The sequence below is a fragment of the Aulonocara sp. 'chitande type north' Nkhata Bay genome, linkage group LG4, assembly GCF_057382095.1.
Source record: "Aulonocara sp. 'chitande type north' Nkhata Bay isolate Kocher_YH1m ecotype deep benthic linkage group LG4, A_spYH_male_GT1.1, whole genome shotgun sequence".
NCBI lineage: Eukaryota > Metazoa > Chordata > Actinopteri > Cichliformes > Cichlidae > Aulonocara > Aulonocara sp. 'chitande type north' Nkhata Bay.
In genome coordinates this window covers 25430927-25451827 of record NC_141347.1, presented here as the reverse complement: position 1 = coordinate 25451827, position 20901 = coordinate 25430927, and the positions used below count along the sequence as shown (strand labels likewise).

The 20901-nt window shown below is 40.1% G+C and overlaps 2 protein-coding genes across 10 annotated transcripts in view; one reads left to right on the top strand and one right to left on the bottom strand.

Moving 5' to 3' along the window:
* LOC147332711 (BAR/IMD domain-containing adapter protein 2-like) overlaps positions 1-18333 on the top strand; it is a 52092-nt gene extending 33759 nt beyond the window's left edge. The window contains exons 6-15 of one of the 5 annotated variants that reach the window (XR_015128835.1): positions 708-845; positions 8254-8406; positions 10149-10391; positions 11184-11415; positions 11790-11991; positions 12113-12181; positions 12261-12414; positions 12661-12698; positions 14465-16384; positions 16876-18333. Coding sequence is in view for 4 of the 5 variants with exons in the window: in XM_086289380.1 (XP_086145506.1) it covers positions 708-845; positions 8254-8406; positions 10149-10391; positions 11184-11415; positions 11790-11991; positions 12113-12181; positions 12261-12414; positions 12661-12698; positions 14465-14549 (1314 nt within the window). In the remaining variant the exon portion in view is untranslated. Of the gene's footprint in view, positions 1-707; positions 846-8253; positions 8407-10148; positions 10392-11183; positions 11416-11789; positions 11992-12112; positions 12182-12260; positions 12415-12660; positions 12699-14164 lie in introns of all 5 variants that reach the window. The other 4 variants (XM_086289384.1, XM_086289381.1, XM_086289380.1 and 1 more) reach the window with 4 other exon arrangements.
* The window catches only part of LOC147332710 (serine/threonine-protein kinase LMTK1-like), a 29996-nt gene continuing 26952 nt past the window's right edge, over positions 17858-20901 (bottom strand). For 3 of the 5 annotated variants that reach the window (XM_086289376.1, XM_086289377.1, XM_086289375.1), the window contains 3 exons: positions 20651-20831; positions 20357-20560; positions 17861-20002 (listed from right to left, as the gene is read on the bottom strand). In XM_086289376.1, coding sequence (XP_086145502.1) covers positions 19974-20002; positions 20357-20560; positions 20651-20831 — 414 coding nt within the window. In that variant the 3' untranslated portion in view covers positions 17861-19973. Of the gene's footprint in view, positions 20003-20356; positions 20561-20650; positions 20832-20901 lie in introns of all 5 variants that reach the window. The other 2 variants (XM_086289379.1, XM_086289378.1) reach the window with 2 other exon arrangements.

Sequence of the window (20901 nt, the reverse complement as noted above, 5' to 3'; positions counted from 1 at the left end):
AGAGCTGGTAAAGCCTGGAAACAAAGTTGTTTTGCTTATAAATGAATAAATAAGCAAATTATATTAATCAAAGTACATTTCTGGTTTAAAAAAAAACACTAATGAATAGCTTTTATCATTTTTACAAGCAATCATGCATTGGTTTTGTTTTTTGTTTTTTTTGTTTTTTTGTTTTTTTAAACATTGTTGGATCTCACTGATTGTTGCCCATTTTACATCATGAAAATCAATTTTAACCAGGTTGAGAAAGTACTTAGTGACAGCAAATGCTTTAGGAGACACAATCGCAAGCAGTGCAGATGTTAAATCAGTCAAAAAGAAGCAGTCCCAGAGCTTATAAAAGATTATGTAAATTGCATTAATTAAAAAAGACTGCTTTGGGACATTTTTAAATTATCCTATCTTGCAGCATCAGTGCCATACAAAAAATAATTTTCTGGTGTATCATAAAACTGTAGCATGTTTCAGAACTCTAGCAAATTATTTCTGTGCTTTTGTGCTATGGGTGGAATCCAGACTTTTGTTTTTTAGTTTTCTTCTGAGCTTCAAACTTGCCTGAAAACCTTTGGGAAATGGTTTTCATTCCTGTTACTTGCCTCATTTATTTCTCTGCCTTTTTGTTTTTTTTCTCACTCAGACTATTTAATTTGCGGCCCTGTTTTAGGAAGTCTAATTTTGTGTTGTGCACCACTTGCTGCCCCACGTAGGCTGCCCTGAAGAAATACCAGATGGAACACAAGAGCAAAGGGGAGAGTCTGGAGAAGTGCCAAGCTGAACTAAAGAAGCTGCGCAGAAAGAGCCAGGGCAGCAAGAACCCCTCCAAGTATGGAGAAAAAGAGATACAGGTGAGCCTGTTTTGAGAGTTTTTGCATGTCTTCAAACATTTGCAATTATTACAATGAAAGGGCAACATTTAAGCATGCAAAGCACCCAAGAACAGAAATGACAAGAACAAAATTCAGAAATAACAAACCAAATCTTGAGTTTCTCAAGTCAGATGGACTGCTGTGCTTGGTTTCAGCAGGATTTCCATGAATTTGGGTGACTTATAAGACTCAAAACAGCTAGGATGTGGTGGTGATGAGGAGTTGTCCTGAGTGGGAAGGCAAATAGTGGAGGTTTGATTATGAACTGTGCACCCTTAACAATCTTTATTACATTGAGACATGTATGACAAGCACTTTGACAAGAACATGCGTGAGGAAATAACTACACTAATTCATGTACCGAGGTGTGTGCACTTTACTCAGCCAGTATGTTACAGCGCAAAGCTTTGATCAACGTTTTAATGGGGTGAGTAAAAGCACAGCCTGCAAATGTGACACAAAATAGATGACTCAATTATCAAAAATGGGCTAGATACGATGACAGAAATCTGAGGATGTTATACATCAAATGTTGATGGTTTAAAAAAAAAAAAAAATCATAGCCGGATGTTATCTAAGTATACTATTTATCCAATTTTTTCTGTGTTCTAGTTGCTTAATAAAATGATTATCCTAATAATACTACAGCGTATCACAGCCTGAACTGTCTTAGCCAAGCTTTCTTGTAGTTTAAGTAATCTTCAGGAAGAGTTCACCAGGCTTCTCAAAGCTCTGCTTTGGATGTTAGCTACCTTTAGTTCCCACGCTGCTTCGATAATGGTGAGGTCCAGGCTCCTGGGAGGCCAGTACATGTGTTCTGATAGTGTTAGTACTGATAGTCCTATCTAGTACTGATAATTAGTTACTGATAGTGGTCCATTGTTTGGCTTTCTATTCAGGTATGCTTTTAAATCATTGGCAGTGTGTGTGGTAATGCTGAAAAATGACGTTGCTGGCAAAGAGATGCTTTTTAGTTGGGATTGCATGTTGGATCAAAATCTAAAATCTGGGTAGAAACTCACTGTTGTATCTCTCTCCTGACGTCCTGTGCATATGTTTAAATCAACAACTTCAGCTTTAGATTTATCACTCCATAACACTCATTTCTCATCTCTTTTATCTTGTATCAAATCGTGATTTATTTATTTTTTCCAAATTTCTTAAAGACATTATTTTCAGACACAGTTCATCTGCTATTAATATTTTTATTAACTCTGCCACTACTTTTGCACTCCACTTCTACGGTTTCCTCAATTTTCTTAAGGTAACACTGTGCACCATGCTGGTATATGCCAATCTTTAAGCTAATAGCTCTCTAGGAATCACCTTGATGCAAAAAGATTATTTTTTTTATGCCTGTCAAAATGTGTTATCTTTGGCATCTTTTTGCAGATTCATCTCAAGAAATCAGAACAGATTACATGTTCTGTGACAGGCTGCCAGTTACAAAACGCCTAAAGATACAACCTAAAATTGGCTCTTTTCCAAGATGTGTTTTACGTGTGGACAAAAAAGTGGTTCATCCCTTGATTTAGGTGCCTGTTTATGCTTCAAACATTCATAGGTCAAAAAAAAATGAGTGCTAAAGCAGGAAATATCCAAAGAGAAATGTTTGAAATACTGACAGCCTGGAGAAATGCTGCTCAAGACCACTTTAAAAAACAGCAGAATATCTAGCTCCTTTAGAAATAAAATATAAAGGAATGATCAATGGCTCAACGCTTTTGCACAGTACTGTGTGTCTTTTGCACAGTTATTAGAAATTCGACATTTACTTTATAACCTGCTGTGAAGTATAGAACAAATGTTTAATCATCACTTAAAAGAAAATGATTTTTAAAAAAACAAAGCAATCAAATTGTAAACAATGCTGACTCAGTGTTTACATGCATTATGGAAACTGGATCCACGAAGAGATCAAAGCACCGCTTGCACTCATTTCGTGATTGTTTCCATAGGAAAGCAGCATCTGTGGGAGTCCTTCAAGTGAAACGAATGTTGACGAGTTGAAAAGACTCTTTGCTGTTAGACATAACTTAATTAGTTATCTTTCATAGTTCATTATCTAGCATTTGACCACCTGCTTGACAGCAGAAAACACGCTCCTGCAAAGGCACTCCTTTTCTCATTGTCAGGCTTTATTCAAATGCTGTTTATTTGTTTAGTCCTGTAGCCAGTGTCAATATCAAACTGAGAAAAATGACACAGCAGAGAATGTCAACAGTGTGATTGCTGTTCCTTCACAAGGCTGGAAACTTGAGTCTGATGGAGGGAAAAATGTCAAACTAACAGGTCAAGACTTGTAGGGTAATTACTGCGGGGTTGGTCTTTGCCGTGAAGTGTGGCCGTCCATGACAGAATCCGATTGATGATTCTAGCCTCACTTAAGCATAGCGCTGTCTTCCAGAGTTCTCTGGGTTTAAAAACATTCCTTTGCTTTTCAGGTTCTTGAAGAATAGGCTCCTCCTCTGTCTGATCAGTTTACATGCTATGACACGCACTTAGTCACACATCTGCCCTATCCTGTCTGGAGCAGTATGGCAGTGCTGGATTGATCTGACTGCTGTGTCACATTGAGTTTGTTCCACGGTGTCAGGCATGTCATGAAGAGACGCCGTCTGAAGTGTCATCATAAAGCATCAAAGCTCGCAGTGTGTAGCCGTCCGGTTTTGTTCAGACCACTGCTTGAATTGAGACGGATGTTTGAGGGCACTACAGCAATAAAGCTCAGCTAAGAATGGCAAGTTGCTACATGTATCTGGCTACCTGAAGCGTGTGCTACATAATTAGACCTGTGGTAAGGTTCCCATGGCATAATTTTATAACAGCAACTGCAACTTTCAGAAATAAAGAAGTGCAAATAGTAGTTTAATGATGTAAAATTTCAAAATATTGGTCTAAATTCCCGATGACAGGCCAACTTAGATTAATGCTTTCTGTCTTTACATTCTACTGACAGTTTAGCTTTATTATAGACTTTAGAGTTGTAATAGGATTGCAAAAGACCCCTGGGGGCATCAATCCATCTTTTTTTTTCTTAATGGCTGTGCAAGAGGAAAGTAGTTGCCACAGTAGTTGGGCAAATAAACTGACTAATATCACAGAGCTACTACCCAATAATCAAAAAATACACCTTTTGCTTATTGGGCATAGAGAACTGAAGCTCTTCTTCTGAGTTTGTATGACCAGAAAAGCTCTGGACCTACAATGTTCAGTCAGTTAGCAGAAAAAAGCAAAAATCAATCTCCCTTTCTCATTTTCAGCCCGCTCACTCTCCCTGATCATATCATGTCTGTGGGCGTGTGAGAGAAAAGTCAACTCGTTTGTGCCTGAGCCCCGCAGGGAAGACGACACACAGAGAGGGAAAGAGCCCTGCACTCCCACAAGACCTGCGCTGCACAATGACAACCATCCACCTAGAAAGAGATAGAAAGTGACCGGCTGCAGATATAAAGTCCGCAGCTTACTTTGTGCAGATAGAAAATGGTTCTTTCTCCAGCAACTGAGAAAGCACAACTAAAAGTTGCTAAGATGCACTCACCATTTCCTTCTCCTAGGCCAAATTTCTGTTATTTTAGCAGATGAGAGGCAAAAAGATTTCCTTTTTTTCGTGGCCTCTCTTTTCATTAAAAAGTAAAGTATGTCTGAACAGTCTGGCAAACTTATTGATCGCCTTCCTCTCCTCTCACTCCACTGTCTCTCCCGCTTCGGTATATGTGCCTTTGTATTTCCTCCCTTCCTCATTCTCTCTTGCCTTCAGTGGTCAAAGCCTGCTAGAATACTAATCAGTTCATTATGTAGTTCATTGGAGAGGACAAAGGTACTATAGAAAGGTGTTTCATCTAGATAAACTCCTTTGCTCTGTAGAGGCTGTTAATAAGAGCCCAGACAGTCACAGACAGAAGAGTTCATGATTAAGAATTAATGTCATTAGATGTTTGATAAGCTCTGGGCTTCTTCAGCTCTGTGTCATTAAAAAAAATGAAAAGTGATCCCAACCTGGAATTGTGGGTACATTCATTCACATTCATGCACAGCTCGAAAAAGGCACAAGATATGAGCTTTGACAAAGACACTGTAATGTGTAGTTTCCTTCTGTCGTGCCCTGAAGCATTACAATACAGTTCTTGAATCCGAAGAGTACTGATGAGGAAGGAACAGAAGAGCAGACCTAAGCAGCTCTGAGCTGTGCAATGAGATGCTCTCGAATCCCCACAGGAATAAACGGAGTATAAACAGTTTTGATGTTTTGAATCTTATAGTTTTCTTCACTTTTTGAAGGATGTGAACGCTCCTCCCTCCACGTTGCGTGCAATTATGGAAAGCCCTGTTGGTACACAGTGCAACAGAGTGCATAATGCCACATGCAGTTTTTGCTGTCTTATTAGGATTTCATCCTGAATATGTCAGTGTAAAGAGGCATAAAAAGAGAGAGGCAGATATGCTAATCCAGTGAACTCTGAATGTAAGAACTGCACTAACTTGTAGCAGGTTCCATTCATGTTCATAACCTTTGCAAAACAAGTCATTCGATCTATGATGTAGCCTGAGGTCCCTAAGCTATAATAGTGGCTGGTGTTTGCTTAGGCTTTTTCTTACTGCATCATTGTCTTGGGTTACTTTGGTGACCTTTTGAATGACTGAGAATTTGGGGCTTGTGAATTTGACAAGTGGAGAGGGCACACTGGTTGAGCTGCTCCTATTAGCTCTGCTTAGAAGTGCTAGAAAGGCTAGCAGACTGTGAGTCACAGGCTGCAGAAACAAAAAAGGGTCACTCCAACAGAGAAATGAGAAGAAGAAGAGGAGCAGATCTTTAAATGGTCATTTTGTGGCTTCCCTGATATAACTGAAGACCCATTTACACATTTTAGCAAGCTGAATTGTCTACCTTTGGGGCGGATGTGTGACATATTTCTCTCTTGCTTTCTGCCCCCTCTCTTTATTCTCTCTGCAATGTAGACTATGACTCATACCAAAACAAAATTGCAGTCTTTAATAAGAAAGCAACAGGTGGGAGCAGGAATGCCCCAAATTAAAATGTAGTAAAAAAAAGAAAAAGAAATAAAGAGCTCTCAGTAGACTAAAATATGTGCATCATTCTTCCATCCTTCTCTTTCCTGATTTGCAACTTGGCTCCATTGAATTGTGTAATGGTGCAGGTGAATTTCTTCCTGTGACAAAAGGCTGGAATTCAAAATGTGGTGAGCACTGTTTGCTCACAGGAAGACGGTCCCGGGTTCAAATCCACCGGCCGTCTGGGACCTTTTTCTGTCGAATTTGCATGTTCTTCCTGTGCCTGTGTGGGTTCTCTCCAGGTACGGCGGCTTCCTCCCACAATCGACAGCCATGCATGTTAGGTTAATTATAAATTGGCAGTAGGTGTGAACCTGAGTGTGAATGGTTGTTTGTCTTCCTGTGTTAACCCTGAGACAGACTGGCAACCTGTCCAGCGGTTCCCCGCTTCTAAGTGGGGTACTGGCTACAGTCCCACACCTCTCCCCTTGTGACCCTGAATTAGATAAGCAAACGAATGGCTGGACGCATCTTTTTCAAAATGTTTGTGTTCACTATCATTTAGCCACTTTAAATATTCCTACACGCATGGAATCAGTGTTGTGTTGACTGCTGGCAGTGGGGAAGTAGTGTGCTCTGGTGGTTACTCAATGAAATGCAGTACATCGGCGCTGCGTGGTCTCACCGTGGGATCTTAGATTTGCCTACGGGGAGGAATTTGATCAACTTCATCAGTCTTAATGGGCCACAATGTGGAACCCTCGAACTTCTATTTTAATTAAGAACACTGAACTTAGGACCTATTAATCACACTGAGATCCAACAGCAGCATAAGTTATGAACTATTTTTCTCTTTTCAGCCAGTAAGATTCAAATACCCAGGAATCATGTTTGATGCAGACTTGTGGCTTTACTATGCAGTGGTTTACACCTTCACCGAACAAGAGAAGATCCAAGTTCGGTCCTGAAAGATGACAGGTTGCACCAGAAGGTCATTCGAAGCAGACCTAAAGTAACCTCTGCGGTGACCCCGTATGTTAAGGAAGCAGCCGAATTTAGCTAATATTAGATTCAGACTAATCCAAACTTTACTTTTTAAGAATATTTATCATAAACCTGGCGGGACTACAGATTAAAATTTGCATGTATGGCTAAATTTCTTAAATTCCTATGATGGATTTAAGTGCTCATGTAAATAATGTGCATTGTCGATATCTTATTCTTGCAACAGTGTATTTATGTTTAACATAGATGACCTGAATGAAGTATATTTACAGAGCATTCAACCAAAAGAAACCCCAGTTTTCACTCTAGTTAAAAATCAATGCAAGTAAATATAACACACTCTTCTAGGTCAGTATTTATTAGCAGATGGTACAGTATTAAAGCCATGAAAGTTGACTCATTTGACCTACTTTTAGAATAGTCTGCAAAACTCTTAGCTATTTGAATGCAAACTCAATGCAATGTAAACGCACTTTGGAAGAACGTGGTCACAAAAACACCTAAATGCCATTTCATCTTGTTAAAAAAAAGACTCCCTATAGCTTCTCGCCACTTACTGACCCTTCGATGCGTGTGCATGTCTGTGTGCCGTCCCCGCTGACATTTCCCATTTTACAGAATTCATGTTTAGACAAACTTAAAGTTTGGGATCTCTCCCTCCTGCTGTTTTAACATTACTCACTCTTGTACAGACATTAACACACCTGTTATTTGTTATTGTCCAATATGTAAAATGGATTAGTGGGTCTTTGTGAGCAGTTCCTCCTCCACACTGCGGGATCTTCAGTCATAATTGCTGTGCCTCGATAGCACTCGGCAGGGAAAATCTTGCCAGAGAAAGTTACTGAGTAAGGCTCTCTCCTTGCACAACTATTACTGCCAAGGTGCACTTAACCCCTAATTGCTCCAGTGGAGCTGTGAAGTGATTGACAGTATAAGATTGTGCAGCACTGAGCAGCTCCTTGGTGTGAATGTGTGTAATTGCATGAATGTGAAGTAGGGTGTTATTTTGAAAAAAAAAAAAGTACTTAGGTGTTAGCCAGCTGCAAGGACCCCTTTCTAGACAGATCTTCCGTCCACTGGCCTTACTTATTAAATGTGAAATCTGTCTTTTTACTTTTTTTTTCTTTAATTACAATACCTATGAAGCATCTGTAGTTCACAGTGTACCAATAACCAGAACTTCTTTCCTGGCTGTCTCAGCAGTAGAATTTGTAGCAGCAATAGTGAAAGGTCTTCTTCTTTATTTTATTTTATTTTATTTTATTTTTTTTGCATAAACATCTTTGGGAATCTTTCTATAAATCTGCAGATGTAATCATGATGTCCTGCTCAGTAATTGTCCTGTCCATTGTGTTTTCTCCTTCAGTATGTGGAGACAATCAGCAGCAAGCAGACTGAGTTGGACACCTTCATTGCTGATGGATACAAGACGGCCTTGTCTGAGGAGCGCCGCAGGTACTGCTTCCTAGTCGACCGTCAGTGTGCTGTGGCTAAGAACAGCAGCGCCTACCATGGCAAGGTAAGATCACTAAATTATCATACCGTTCTGGGTGGAGACTACGGTCTCTTTCCAGATACTGACTTTCTTCCACAGTCATACTTTAATTGGTAATTCTAAATTGGCCGTTGATATGAATGCAAGCCTGAATTGATGTTTGTCTGTCTGCAAACGTCTGTCTACCTTTCTACTTATGACAGCTCCCACTGGTGACCCCAAATAGGATAAATGGTTAAGACAATATTTTATACCTGTATGGTTAGTATTTCCTGTAATAATTTGTTCAGTTATCAAGCGTTTGTAGGCAAGGCTCAGCTCCATGTGGAGCCTAGCCTGTTTTCAGCAGTTGTATTAATTTAGATAATTTGAAACATGTTGTCTGTATTATCTGGTCAAAAAGGGACGTGTGCAGAGCTTTTAAAGTCAGTCTAAACAGCTACTCCCCATCTGTTATCTCAGAGTCATTTTAAGTTTATGAACCACTGTTGTATATATAATTCAGTTGCATTTGTTTTGACCGCTCAAAGGGGCCGCTTTGGTTTTAAAAAATTGATTATCATCGTAGACGGTGCCAAGCTGACAGGTATATTTGAAGCTGTAATCCATCAGTGCACCTGCATGCATCTGGTTGCCTTTTTCTATGTGGAGAACGGCTTCGCTTTTTCAGTTTATTAAAGGCTAATAGGAAAAGACTTTAAAAAGCCAAACCTTGAGTAAGATGGATTGAAATAAATTGCACACAGCCTTTTGCCTGTATTGTTTACAACAGCAGTCACTAGAGAATGTTTAACTGCTTGTTATTTTTCACATTGGTGCTGACATTTGAAGCAAAGAACCTTTGAATCCAAGCAAATATCCCCTCATAGCATACAATCAAAGGTAGTGGAGAGTTGTTATAGAAGGATTTAGTCAATTTATATATTTATGGTGTGTGTGTGTGTGTGTGTGTGTGTGTGTGTGTGTGTGTTTCTGTGAGCTTGTGTGAACTGCAAACACAAGCCTATCCATTTTTCAAGGATATCAAATTCATGTGTAATGGAGTAAATCTGTCTCCAGGGAATACTGGTGGGTGTAAACCGTCAGCCTGAAGATGTGGCTGGAGGTGTGTGCGTGCGTGCGTGCGTGCGTGCACGTGCCAGCTATCCTCCTGCTGCTTTTTTTCCCCATCATGGAGTCTAGTCATTAATCAGGATGGGGGTGTGCGTGGGAAGAATTCACCTTCAGCAACCTGAAGAACCCTCTCCCAGAGGGTTTCTAGTGTGTGTTTGCCTGTGTGTAACACAAAGAAAAAAAAGAGATGATGTGAGCTGCAGATTGGTCAATACACAGTGACAAAATACAGTTTGCGCATACATGTGTGTGTGTAGGTACCATACAGACATACAAACGTGATCTTGGTTTAACTGCACAGTATTTTGGTAGTTTTAAAAAAGAACAGCCGTGTCCACGGGCTGTGAGATGTTGCAGTGGGCAGCTTGGTTGTATGTTAGCCTGCCTCACCCACGCAGCACATTATCAAAGCTGCACTGAGGGCAGTGGTCAAGGATGCTCTGCAAGGAGATATCTTTGAGGACTTGACTTGTTTTTTTTGTTTTGTTTTGTTTTGTGTTTTGTTTTTTGTTTTTTTTTAAGGGGGGGGGGGGGGGGGGGCTGCTTAGCTGAGTGCTTTTTCTCTGGTGACACTGCAGCCACAACAGTATCTCTGCTTTTAACATAAATGTGTTTTTTCTGGTTTCCCCAAATCACTTCCTTTTTCCTATCAGGGTAAAGACCTTCTGACCCAGAAGATCCCAGTGTGGCAACAGGCCTGCTCAGATCCAAACAAGCTGCCGGAGAGGGCCATGCTCCTGGCCCAGCAGATGGGCTCTGCTGCCCTTGGGGGTGCAAGTCCTCTGCATACCTCCAAATCCAATCTGGTCATTTCAGACCCCATTCCTGGGGCACAGCCACTTCCTGTTCCCCCAGAGTTGGCTGTCTTTATGGGTAGTGGCCTTGGACACCCAGCGGTAAGTTTAGAAAATATTTATTTATGTTAATAAGTGAGTTGCTGTTTATTATGTTAGTTAATAGCATTGATTTTCTGCTTGGAAACCTATGAGTCCTTGCATTCCTGTAAAGGCTTTGGCATGCACACCCACACCAGCATTGTTCAGACAAAGAATATGTGACAAAGGCCTAGAAGAGCACACGGACCAACCCAAAATTTTTATCTGGTTTCCAGTCTCCCCAGAACCCCTACAACCCACAGGACTCAAAGGGACTTCTGCCCCAGTGCTTGATCCCACAGTGCACTTCCGCAGATAGTGATCCTTATATTACTTTTGTAATTTAATTCTCAAATATGATGTCAAAGATTTAAGATTCCTGGCATTTTACATATACTTTAGGCTTATTTTTATAGAGAAAATGAAATTATTTAACTGGAGTTTCTTCACTCCATTTCCTCAAGGCCACCACTGAGTAAGAGCTAGCACTGCTCTCCTTATGTCGGCTCATGTGCTTTTGGCCCTCCATAAGGAAGCAAATCAAACAAACATTTCTCTTTAAAGATGGCACTCAAGTTAATGAGCTGTTAAGCCTTCATTTCATGCAGTGCAGCAACAAAGTAAACTTAGATGAACTTACTAGACTTAATCAGTCACTTTGAAATGTATTTTGTAGGTCTACAGCTCCAGTGCTATTCTGTATATACCAAACTTCATCTTAATCCAAAAAATTAGGATGAACTGCCGCTACAGCATTCCACACTGTAAGCCTTTTTTTATTGTTCTTAGTGAATCTATGCTTGTTTATTTCAGAGACTGATGGGTCCCGATGGCATGTCCATGGTCAATGGGACAACAGGAGTCCAAGGAGAGGAATACTGGGCAGAAGAAGCAGCAATGTCTATTTCCCAAGTTAGGCCTTCATCCCCTTCAACCCAGGCACAGGTACAGTCCCAGGTCCAGCCCCAGAGACAGGTCAGCGACGTCTACTCCAATACCCTACCTGTCCGCAGGCCTGCCCCCGCCAAGAATAAAAACCCAGTGGGTAAGATGTTATCCAAATACTACAAAACTGTCGAAAGAGGAAAATGGGCAGAATGTTTGAACCTCTTCCTTCATTGAGGAGCATAAAACTTATCATTGCAAATATTTTTCCAATAACGGTGAAACATTACGTTCCAACCTGAATATGGAGTTAAAAAAGAAAAGGTGAAGTTTGCTTTAAAATGTTGATAATATGATCATATGCAAGATTTCAGTTAAGTACAGAATTGTATAACAAAAGCTGCTAATGTTGTTATGTCTGACTGTTGACTGATTCTTCCATGAGTTTGTTCAGCTCAAGTCATTCCAGTAGTCTATGAACAGTTCCTGATGTTAATCATGTTGCTCACATATATCTGCTTTCAAACCCAACAGGAGAGACACGAACCCTGCCTAGATCCAGTTCGATGGCGGCAGGACTGGAAAAGAACGGGCGCTCCCGTGTCCAGGCCATCTTTTCCCACGCTGCAGGTGACAACAGCACCCTGCTTAGTTTCTCCGAGGGAGATGTCATCACCCTGCTAGTGCCTGAAGCGCGTGATGGCTGGCACTATGGGGAGAATGAGAAAAACAAGATGTAAGTAATGTATAATTTATTCTGTTTTGCCCGAATCCAAACTGTAAAATAAGCTAAATGTTTGTCGATTAGGAGCAGCCATAGGCACATGTACATTTAACAAACTCTGCACTTTTAACAGGCGTGGCTGGTTCCCGTTCTCCTACACACGCGTGCTTCCTGACAGTGACAGTGAGAAGCTCAGAGTGAAGTATGCAGGATAAACACTGCCACACTTAATAATTCTGAATGAGACCAAGTCTGAGGCCATTGTTTTCTTACCCCTCCAGCCTGCACCATGGGAAAAGTAGCAGTACAGGGAACTTGTTGGAGAATGATGCATCAGTGCCCACACCGGACTACGGCCTGACTGCCCGACTGCTGGCACAAAGCCTAGCACAGCCCCGCCCACGCCCCTACAGCATGGCAGGCTTTGGCACACAGGTACTGTAACATGTCGCTGTACCTTTTAGTGAACAGTACCATTTCTGCACTTGTTACTTGCTAAATTAATTTGTAGCTCCCACCTGAGTTTGTCTTATGTTGTGTAATTAAATGAGTAATCCTGCAGTAAGTGAAAATCTGACTTTTGCTCACTTTCTGCCATCTAGTGTTTGTATTTAAATACAGCAGATAATTCAGTAGTGGGTCTATGAGCACACAATGACTGCTTAACACTTGTTTTTTCAGCCTGCTATTGAGGATTATGATGGTCGCTTTGCCACAAGGTAAGTGCCTTTTTTGCCCTACCTACTAAGTATTGATCGATAATGTATGACTGCTACTGCCATCTGAAACACTTGACACTCGAGGCAGCAAGGCAACTGCTGAACATGCGCATATCCCAATTTAAATGTAGCATACTTTCACTGCTTTCTAAACAGATAAAATTTATTTTACTGAGGAAAAAAAACCTACTAGTACTGGGGTCATCACAAAGTCAGTATGGATCGAAGTGTGATGCCCGAGTTAGTGGTAACAAAGCTCAATTGTTCTGTAAATCTACTTTTATTACTCTTTTTAATTTATTTAGTGTGTTTTTGATTTTTTTTTATGTGCAGGAGTGTTTTTATTTACTTATTTATCTATTTTATACTATTATTTTATTTTATTTATTCATTTTTTGCCAATAATCCCAAAGACGGTAGTTCACTACTGATTTCAAACTGTCAATCTTGGATAAATTTGGCCTTTTTTCTTTCTTTTTTTTTGACACAACTTTGACAGTAGGCCACTGATCTCTTCATCCACTAATTGTTTCTAAACTAACGAGAACAAAAGTCCTGCTCTGCCATAGAATTTAAAATTTGCAACTTTGCCATACTGTATGTATGCAGTGTTTGCTTTAAATATTATTTCTTGTGTCGTCTTTATCCTTTCCTCTTTGCTCTTCTTTACTTTTTAAGTAGCTTGTTAAAGTTGAGCAGGGTCAGTATCAGTGTATTGACAGAGTGATTTTTTTTGATCCATTGTGTTTTAACTCTAAACAAGTCCTTGCTGACTCGTCAGGGTAATGTGAGGTTAAGATTCAGAATTATGCTGTGCCTGTTTCTGTCCGATCAGGGAGTGCATCTTTGCGTATATACCTGTCTGTAAATGTGTGTACGTGTGAGAGTGGGAGGGAGGAGAAATGTCCTGGTGTTTGGTGGATTACATGTTGTGACAGTAGACATCACGCTGACTTCATCTCAGTCATCACTGCTTGTCAGCCTGGGGCTTTGGGCACCAGTGTCAAGATGTTTTACATACTCCTGTCTGCTCTAAATGTGTGTGTATTTTTCTTTCTGTATCAGTATTTTGAGACAACTCTGTCCTGCAGGGTGTATTCACCCCAACAGACTAATACTGCATCCCTCCAGCTAAGGAGATGACTTGATGATTTTCTCATCAACAGCAACATATTGGGTTTGTCTGTTTTTCAAAGACTGGTCGAGTCAAACACAATCAAAATATGCACAACAATATCAGCAAACATATCTGCGTAAAAGTGTTGATGAGGGAATTGGAAGTCCAATCTTCTTGATTATGGCAGGTGTGTTTGGAGTTGTAGCTGTGGGTGGGGCAAAATAGATTTCCTGACCCCACCTGCCCTTCTCCTAAACTCTACTCTGCCGCCTTGTGCCTGTCTTGTCTTTCTCCATTTCTCTCTGAGTGTGTCCGACCTGGCAAGCTTCCTTCTCTCTTTGTTCCACAGTGACAGTCCTGATGGCAAATTGATTTCGACTGTGTGAGAACAGACATACAGACAGAAACAGACAGCTCCGGATAGCACAGGGGCCTCTTCCCCCCCCTCCCCCCCCATCTTTCCCCCTTCTTAGCCTCCCTCCTGTCCAATTATCTCCACCTCTTCTCCTCTGCCTCCACACACACCCCTTCTCCGAATGGAAGAGGCCAGTTTCATCCCTCCTTTCTGTCCTCTCTTCCTCCCCGGGTCCCTCCTTTCCTCCTTCCGTCCGTCCTGGGGTGCTGCTGGTGGTGGTGTCGGTGTGGACAGTAGCGGTTGGTGGGTGGAGGATTGCGTTGAGCGAGAGAGCCAGAGCGGGGCCTACCTGCTCGGCATGCAGCGATATGGACTCTGAATTCGCTATCACAGTCCACCATCACGGACTGATCTCGCAAGAGACTGCCTTTGCTACTGCTTATCTTTCATGCATGTACATGGTTGTGTCATTTTGTCAAACTAAAGGACATTCATGTACTGTACAAGTGCCAAAAGACTTCAATGTCGATGTACTAAAGCCACTGACTGAATGGCCTTTTTAAGCACAAGTGGGCCCAATATTATTGATTTCCCACCAAACACATACACGCTCAAAAAGCTTTGTTCAAAGTAAGGCTGCACGGCAGATTACTCTGTTTCCATTCTGAGAGTTCCCCTACGTCCTGCTGTGCTTCCTCGTGTCAGTGCTAGATTTTATTTTCCGTCCAGAGGGTGTGTCATATATGCCTTATTTTGCTTTTTTTTTTTTCTATTTAATACAGATTTTATGTGCGATGAAGCATTTTTTTAATTGAGCTTCAATAATATACATTATATATAGCTAAATATAAATTGTTTCTGTCCGTCCACTAAATTGCACTGTATTTTTGGTCATCACATGGTATAGTAAAAAAAAAGAAAAGCAAATTAAATTAAAATTCCCACTTTTGTCAACACAAACCCTCTTTTTGCCATCCTTTCCTGAACCTGCTGCCACAGTTATTACTTAAATAAAACGCCTCACTCCTGTAACCTTCAGTTTTGTCTTCTTTTTTGTTCTTTCCTTTTCCCCCCCCCCCACTTTTTTTCTTCTAATCCTGAAGGTACAGTTAGCTTGGAAGGGTCCATGATCTTTTGTTGAGTATCCCCAATAACAGCTGTGAATTAGTTTTAGGTTAAATAATAACCACAGCTTCTGCAGCTTTCAGTGTTTATGATTGTATTCCCTGAGTGGCTATGTAGTTTTTTTTGTTGTTTTTTTAATTTATTTTTTTGGTCTTTTCTTTTTTTTTTTAAAAAAAATATATTGTCCTTGTAAAAAATCAAATCAAATCAATGATAATAATAATAATAAATATTATTATTAAATTAAAAAATTTACATATTTCCAGAAACAATGAAACCTGCTGATTAGTTGAAGTGTTTATCTTATGCATGCTGTGGAGGGAAACCAGAAAATGTAATATTGAGATTTGACCTTGAATGTATGGTGAATTTTTACAAAGGTATTCTAAATAAAACATACATCTATATATTAATAAACAGTGTGGTCTAACGAGAAATCTGTTCTGTCGATGATAATTTCCTTGTTCGGCTCAGAACTGATTCTTTTTATTTTTCACTTTTCCCTCTCAAAACCAACACCTACCTGTGACTCATTTCAAGCCACAACTCTGTTCGGTGCATGCGGTTTCATCCTTACTCACTCCCCCAAGCACCTGTAACATCTGTGCTGCTCTTGATAGCCTGTTGGTGTGTGAGGTGGTGTTGTGTGCACTTTGACCTGAACTCTGCCTGCCTGCTTTCCTTCTCTTTGGTTGTTTTTTAAATATGATTTTGACTTACTTGTGCTTGAGTTGTATTTGGGTCATATAAACAGCAGTGCACACATTTTTGCAGACGTGCGGTTGATTTTATTTATTTTTATTTACTGTCAGATTTGTTCCCAGTGAGCTTTGCAATTTGAAAGGATTGTAGAGTGCTGTATACAGTATGGCATGTTGAGCATGAAGTGCGTACCTCTGTTTTGCATCCCCCATTTCAGTCGTGTACTGTTATCAGTTTCAGTATGTATGCATTGCACCAGACTAACCAGTGTCCTTACAAAATGTGACCCATGCATGATCTGAGAGATGAGCCATTCAAATCCAAAAGTTCTTTTTACCTTCCAGTTTGGGTCCAGAATTGTCCCGGTTCTGAGGGAACAGGACCTCCGTAAGTCCACCAGTCTCCATCGCCTTTCAGCCAAGCAGTCTCTTATCTTCTGCTCTCTATTACTGTCTGGTTCTCATTGTTGTCATTGGCTGTCTGGCTGCAGTTAAGACGCGGGGAATAGCTGGTCTTTTCTGTCCTTTGGCCTCTTTGGAGTTGGCATCACTTGGTTCTGTCAATCCAGCAGGCCTTGGGTTGTAAAAGAAGTACTTTTATATTTTAATTTATGTATTTTTTTTTTCTTTCTGTGTGTAACCCAACATCATACAGAGAAGACACTAACCCTTCATGCATGCCTATAACACGCTATTTAATTAGAATTTGTTCATCATATGCTTGCTAAATCTCACAAAACTGCAACTTTTTGCTCAACTTACTGTTGGAAACTTTAGGAAGGTAGAAGTCTTTGGGTGTGGTTACATAATTAACCATCTAGATCTTGTACTTTGCTCAAGCTAACTATAAGTCTTGTCTCACCCCTCCTCTCCCCACAGTGACCGTTCCCTGGAGGTCTACCTCCGGCCTTCCTTCTCTGATGACCGAGCTGCACCCATCTTCTACTAGCAGCCTGCTGCCCCCTTTTTACCCTCGCGGGCCTTTCCTTTTTAAAAAGCAAGAGATAATGGCCAACACTGGCAGGTTTCAGTTGTATAACGTTATCGCAAGAGGGCCCAGTGGCTGTGGAAATTCACTTAAAGAATTTCCCATCAATGTTTTTTGCGAATGCTTTCACGAAACATTGAATGTTTTAGTCAGAACAGTGTGACAGTTAGATTTAATTATTTAGATCATACCAATTGTGAATAAGGTATTGCTAATAAGTTTTACTAGTGATGCCAATACATTAATATTTATCTGTACTTCTGTTATGCTATTTTTTTGGTTTCTGCAACACTTTACACTGTAACTTTCACTGGAGGATTATTTGAATTAAGTATCAGTGGAGGGGCACACTGCAATAGTTGCTTACATGAGCTGAGAAAACGAGAAAAGGATGGTTGTAAACAGTCTACCACACATTGCTGTAATGTGAACTGAGTAATTTGAATACTCAGACTGATGGTTGAACCCTGACAGGCGATGAGTAAACTATAATTTTGCTTTTGTTAGGTAATAGTATAGAATTATATATTGACTAGTTGTGATACAGTATACCCAGATTTTCAATGTGGGAACTGTGCCTTCTAGGTGTTCTTTTTTTTGTTTGTTTTTTCTTTATATGCATATGGCGATATCCATTTTGTTCTGTAAAGTGGTTTGAGGGAATATGCATCACAGTTCTATTTGTATTTTTATATTACTGAAAACGTTGATGGGATTATTTCACTTTCTTTGGCTTGAGCAAGCTTTCGTACAGTGCAGGCGCATTTCCACAGGTATAACACGGGAATAAACTGCTACTCTTTCCTTATGTTCAAATTTCAGTAATATCTAAGCTGCCAGATTGCCAGGAGGTTTGTTTTTTTTAATATATATATATATATATATATAAATACATATATATATTCAGCTTAGAGGGGGTGGTAGCTTATCAGATAAGGTACAGTATTATCATAGCTTTGATCATTTGTTCTCAGTATTTTGCAGTACACTCACCTGGGACACAAGATTAGAGGCATGTTTTTCTTTTCTACAATATGCTGTATGGGGTTAGTGCTGAAAGTGTGGTTGAAAAGTAAGAATGTGTTGTGTGAATGAGCTGAAATGCCTCTTAGTCTCCAGGAAATAAACTGTTACGTCACAAACACCTTTTGTGGATGAGTCGTTTCCACTGAGAATTGCGGTCATGCTTTTACTACATAGCTCATTTAAGAATCAAGTTTCAAATGCTTTTTTTTTAACTTTTATATAGCCCTCACCTCGTCCATGTCTCTCTGTTTGTATTATATCTGTACCGTGCAGAGCATGCATGTAAATTAACTTGTCCAAAATAAATCCATATGGGCACAGACTTCATACTTTTATGTGTTGTGTTTTGTTTGTTTTGCACTTGTTGACATTAATGCAGATAAATATATCACAGACACAAGAGGGGGAAAAGTATTTGGATTTATTTGTTTTGGATAGTACAACAGCCGTGAGTGAGGGATGAATGGAAACAGCAATGATGTTACTACCGGTGCATAGAACAACCCACCTCACCTTCTCCAAAGGCGTCTGCCACTTTAGCCAATGGGCTTTGAAATATCTCTTTGGCAAATTTGAGAGACTATCATCCTGGATTGCATCTTCTTCAAATTCTCTATACAAAAATACTAGCAATGTTTTCTCTTCTTGCAGAACTTCAAAGGCAAGGAAAGAGGAAACTGAATTGGCACTTGGAGCTACAGGAGGATAGAGAGGGGGGAGTGAGCTGCCGATACAGCAGTAGTAATTCAAGTCAAGCTACCTGCTACATGTTGATATAGGATTCATACAATTGTCCTATTTTGAATGTCTTTTTTTTTTCATTCCCTTATCACCTCATACCCGGTTCATTCAGCACTAACATAACAGATGCATAATGGATGAGACCAAGACCTAGATGTAGAAAAGATGCTCGGAAATGATAACTGACATTCAACATTTATAACTGGCATGTTGATACTGACACCACTCAACAGTGGTGACACATCTAAGTCCCTTTTAAAGTCGTTCTACTGATGATCAAATTTATTAAAAAAAACCAAAAAAAAACCAACAACCCTAAATCTATAAACGGCACATGGACACTAATGGGGGGAATCTCATTGTTCAGCTGATTCGTTGCAGAATGTGGACACGAAGAGCAACATGGGGAACACAAAGTGCTTCAGAAAGGTGTGGAGAGCCGTGGGTTGTCATTAACTAGAGTGAGTGGTGGAGAATATGGTAGTGGTAACATCCTGGTTTTCTGTATTATGTTGCCATTAACATTAAATCCACAAAGTCCCACAATGGTGATTTGGATAACGTGAGAAATTAGGATGAAGCACCTCCAGCTCCACCATCATCACCAGCTATAACTTTTCATTGAAGTCAAATATTTTGTTTGAAAATCCATTGTAGTTTCTTATGTAACAACCATCAAGCACTGTTTTCTGGCACCAACAATGAGAGCCGTAACAGTCTTAAGTTGCCAGAAAATGCCAGATGGTAAGCAGATGGACAAAGGCAGCCAATGAGAGGAGCAGCTATGTCTGTCATTTCGCTTTTTTTTTTCTTTTTCCTTTTTTGGGGGGATTATTTTTATAATTCACAAATCAAAAGAACTGTAAGGTCACGAAAAGGAACTGATGCCGCATTTAGCAAATAAATACTGCGTGTCAAAACTAACATTTCTATTTCTGCAGACAATAACACTTCGCTTTGTATCCACTTTAGGTTGCTATCCGTGCAGCTATTGCTCTTTCGTCATAAAAAATAAATAAAATAATAATAATAGTGTGCAAATCATTCGGGGTACTTCACTACAATATGAGGCACTGTCTCATAAAGGGTCACCAGGGTCAGATGCCCCAAAGGTCGATTAAAAAATAAAACTCTGTAAAACATCTAGATATAATAATGCTGCTTTTTCTGTGTTGAGAAGAACCTGGAATCGACCTTCTCTCATCGTGGTGGCACGGCACTCTCAGTCTTTTGGGTTATCGTCACTGTTCCCTGTGGGACACAAGAGATTGGAAATAGAAGGTAAAAATATTATATTTATTTATTTACCAACTTCACAACAAAAACAATTTAACCAGGAATGCCCTAGATCTACTTTGTCTGTGTAATAAGCCACATCGCTGCAAATATTAGCACTTAAATATTAGATTTTAGGAATCTTTAAATCCACTTTGTCTTTCAGCTGTTTATATTAGCTGCATGTGGATCTTTGCTTACAACATTACAATGGAAGCCATCTTTCAATAGCCAAAGTAGGATCAGTATTTTAAACTGAGGTGACGTTTAGTGGAGTGTCACAATTTTAGTGAAACTTTTACTACAAGTTGGACTAAAAGGCATTTTTACCTTTTGCTGAGCTCATCTGGGAGTCGCAAACATGTGTGATAGAGAATCGTGACACCATAAAACGATTAAGTGCTACAGCGGCTGGTTTAGGTGCCTCGGGACTGTTGGAGAGAGAAGTGGGTGTTAACGCGGGCTCAAGTGTGGTGACAGGTGAGGATGGACAGGGCTCAAAGGACAGGTCATCTTCCAATTCGCAGTTCCCACCTGAATGCACACAGGAAGTCATAATCGCTTTGTTAAATGCAGTGAGGAAAAAAAGTGAGGCTTATTCTTTGCAACATATTACATCCTCACCCTCTTCTGATTTGTTTCCATCTGTTTGTTTAGAAACACAGGGTGATTCATGTGACTGAGCTTCAAGTTCAGGGTCAGGTTGGGGCTGCTGGTCAAAGTTTTTTGTCTCTGATGTTTCCTCTCCACTGGCCTCTACTTCTGTTGAGAAGGAATAGTCGGCCAGCTCTCCTGTGGGGCTCTCCTGGAAGGCATGAAAACCAATTAAGTGATTTAATTTAATATAATAATCTCCCCAGTTTGTACAACGTTGA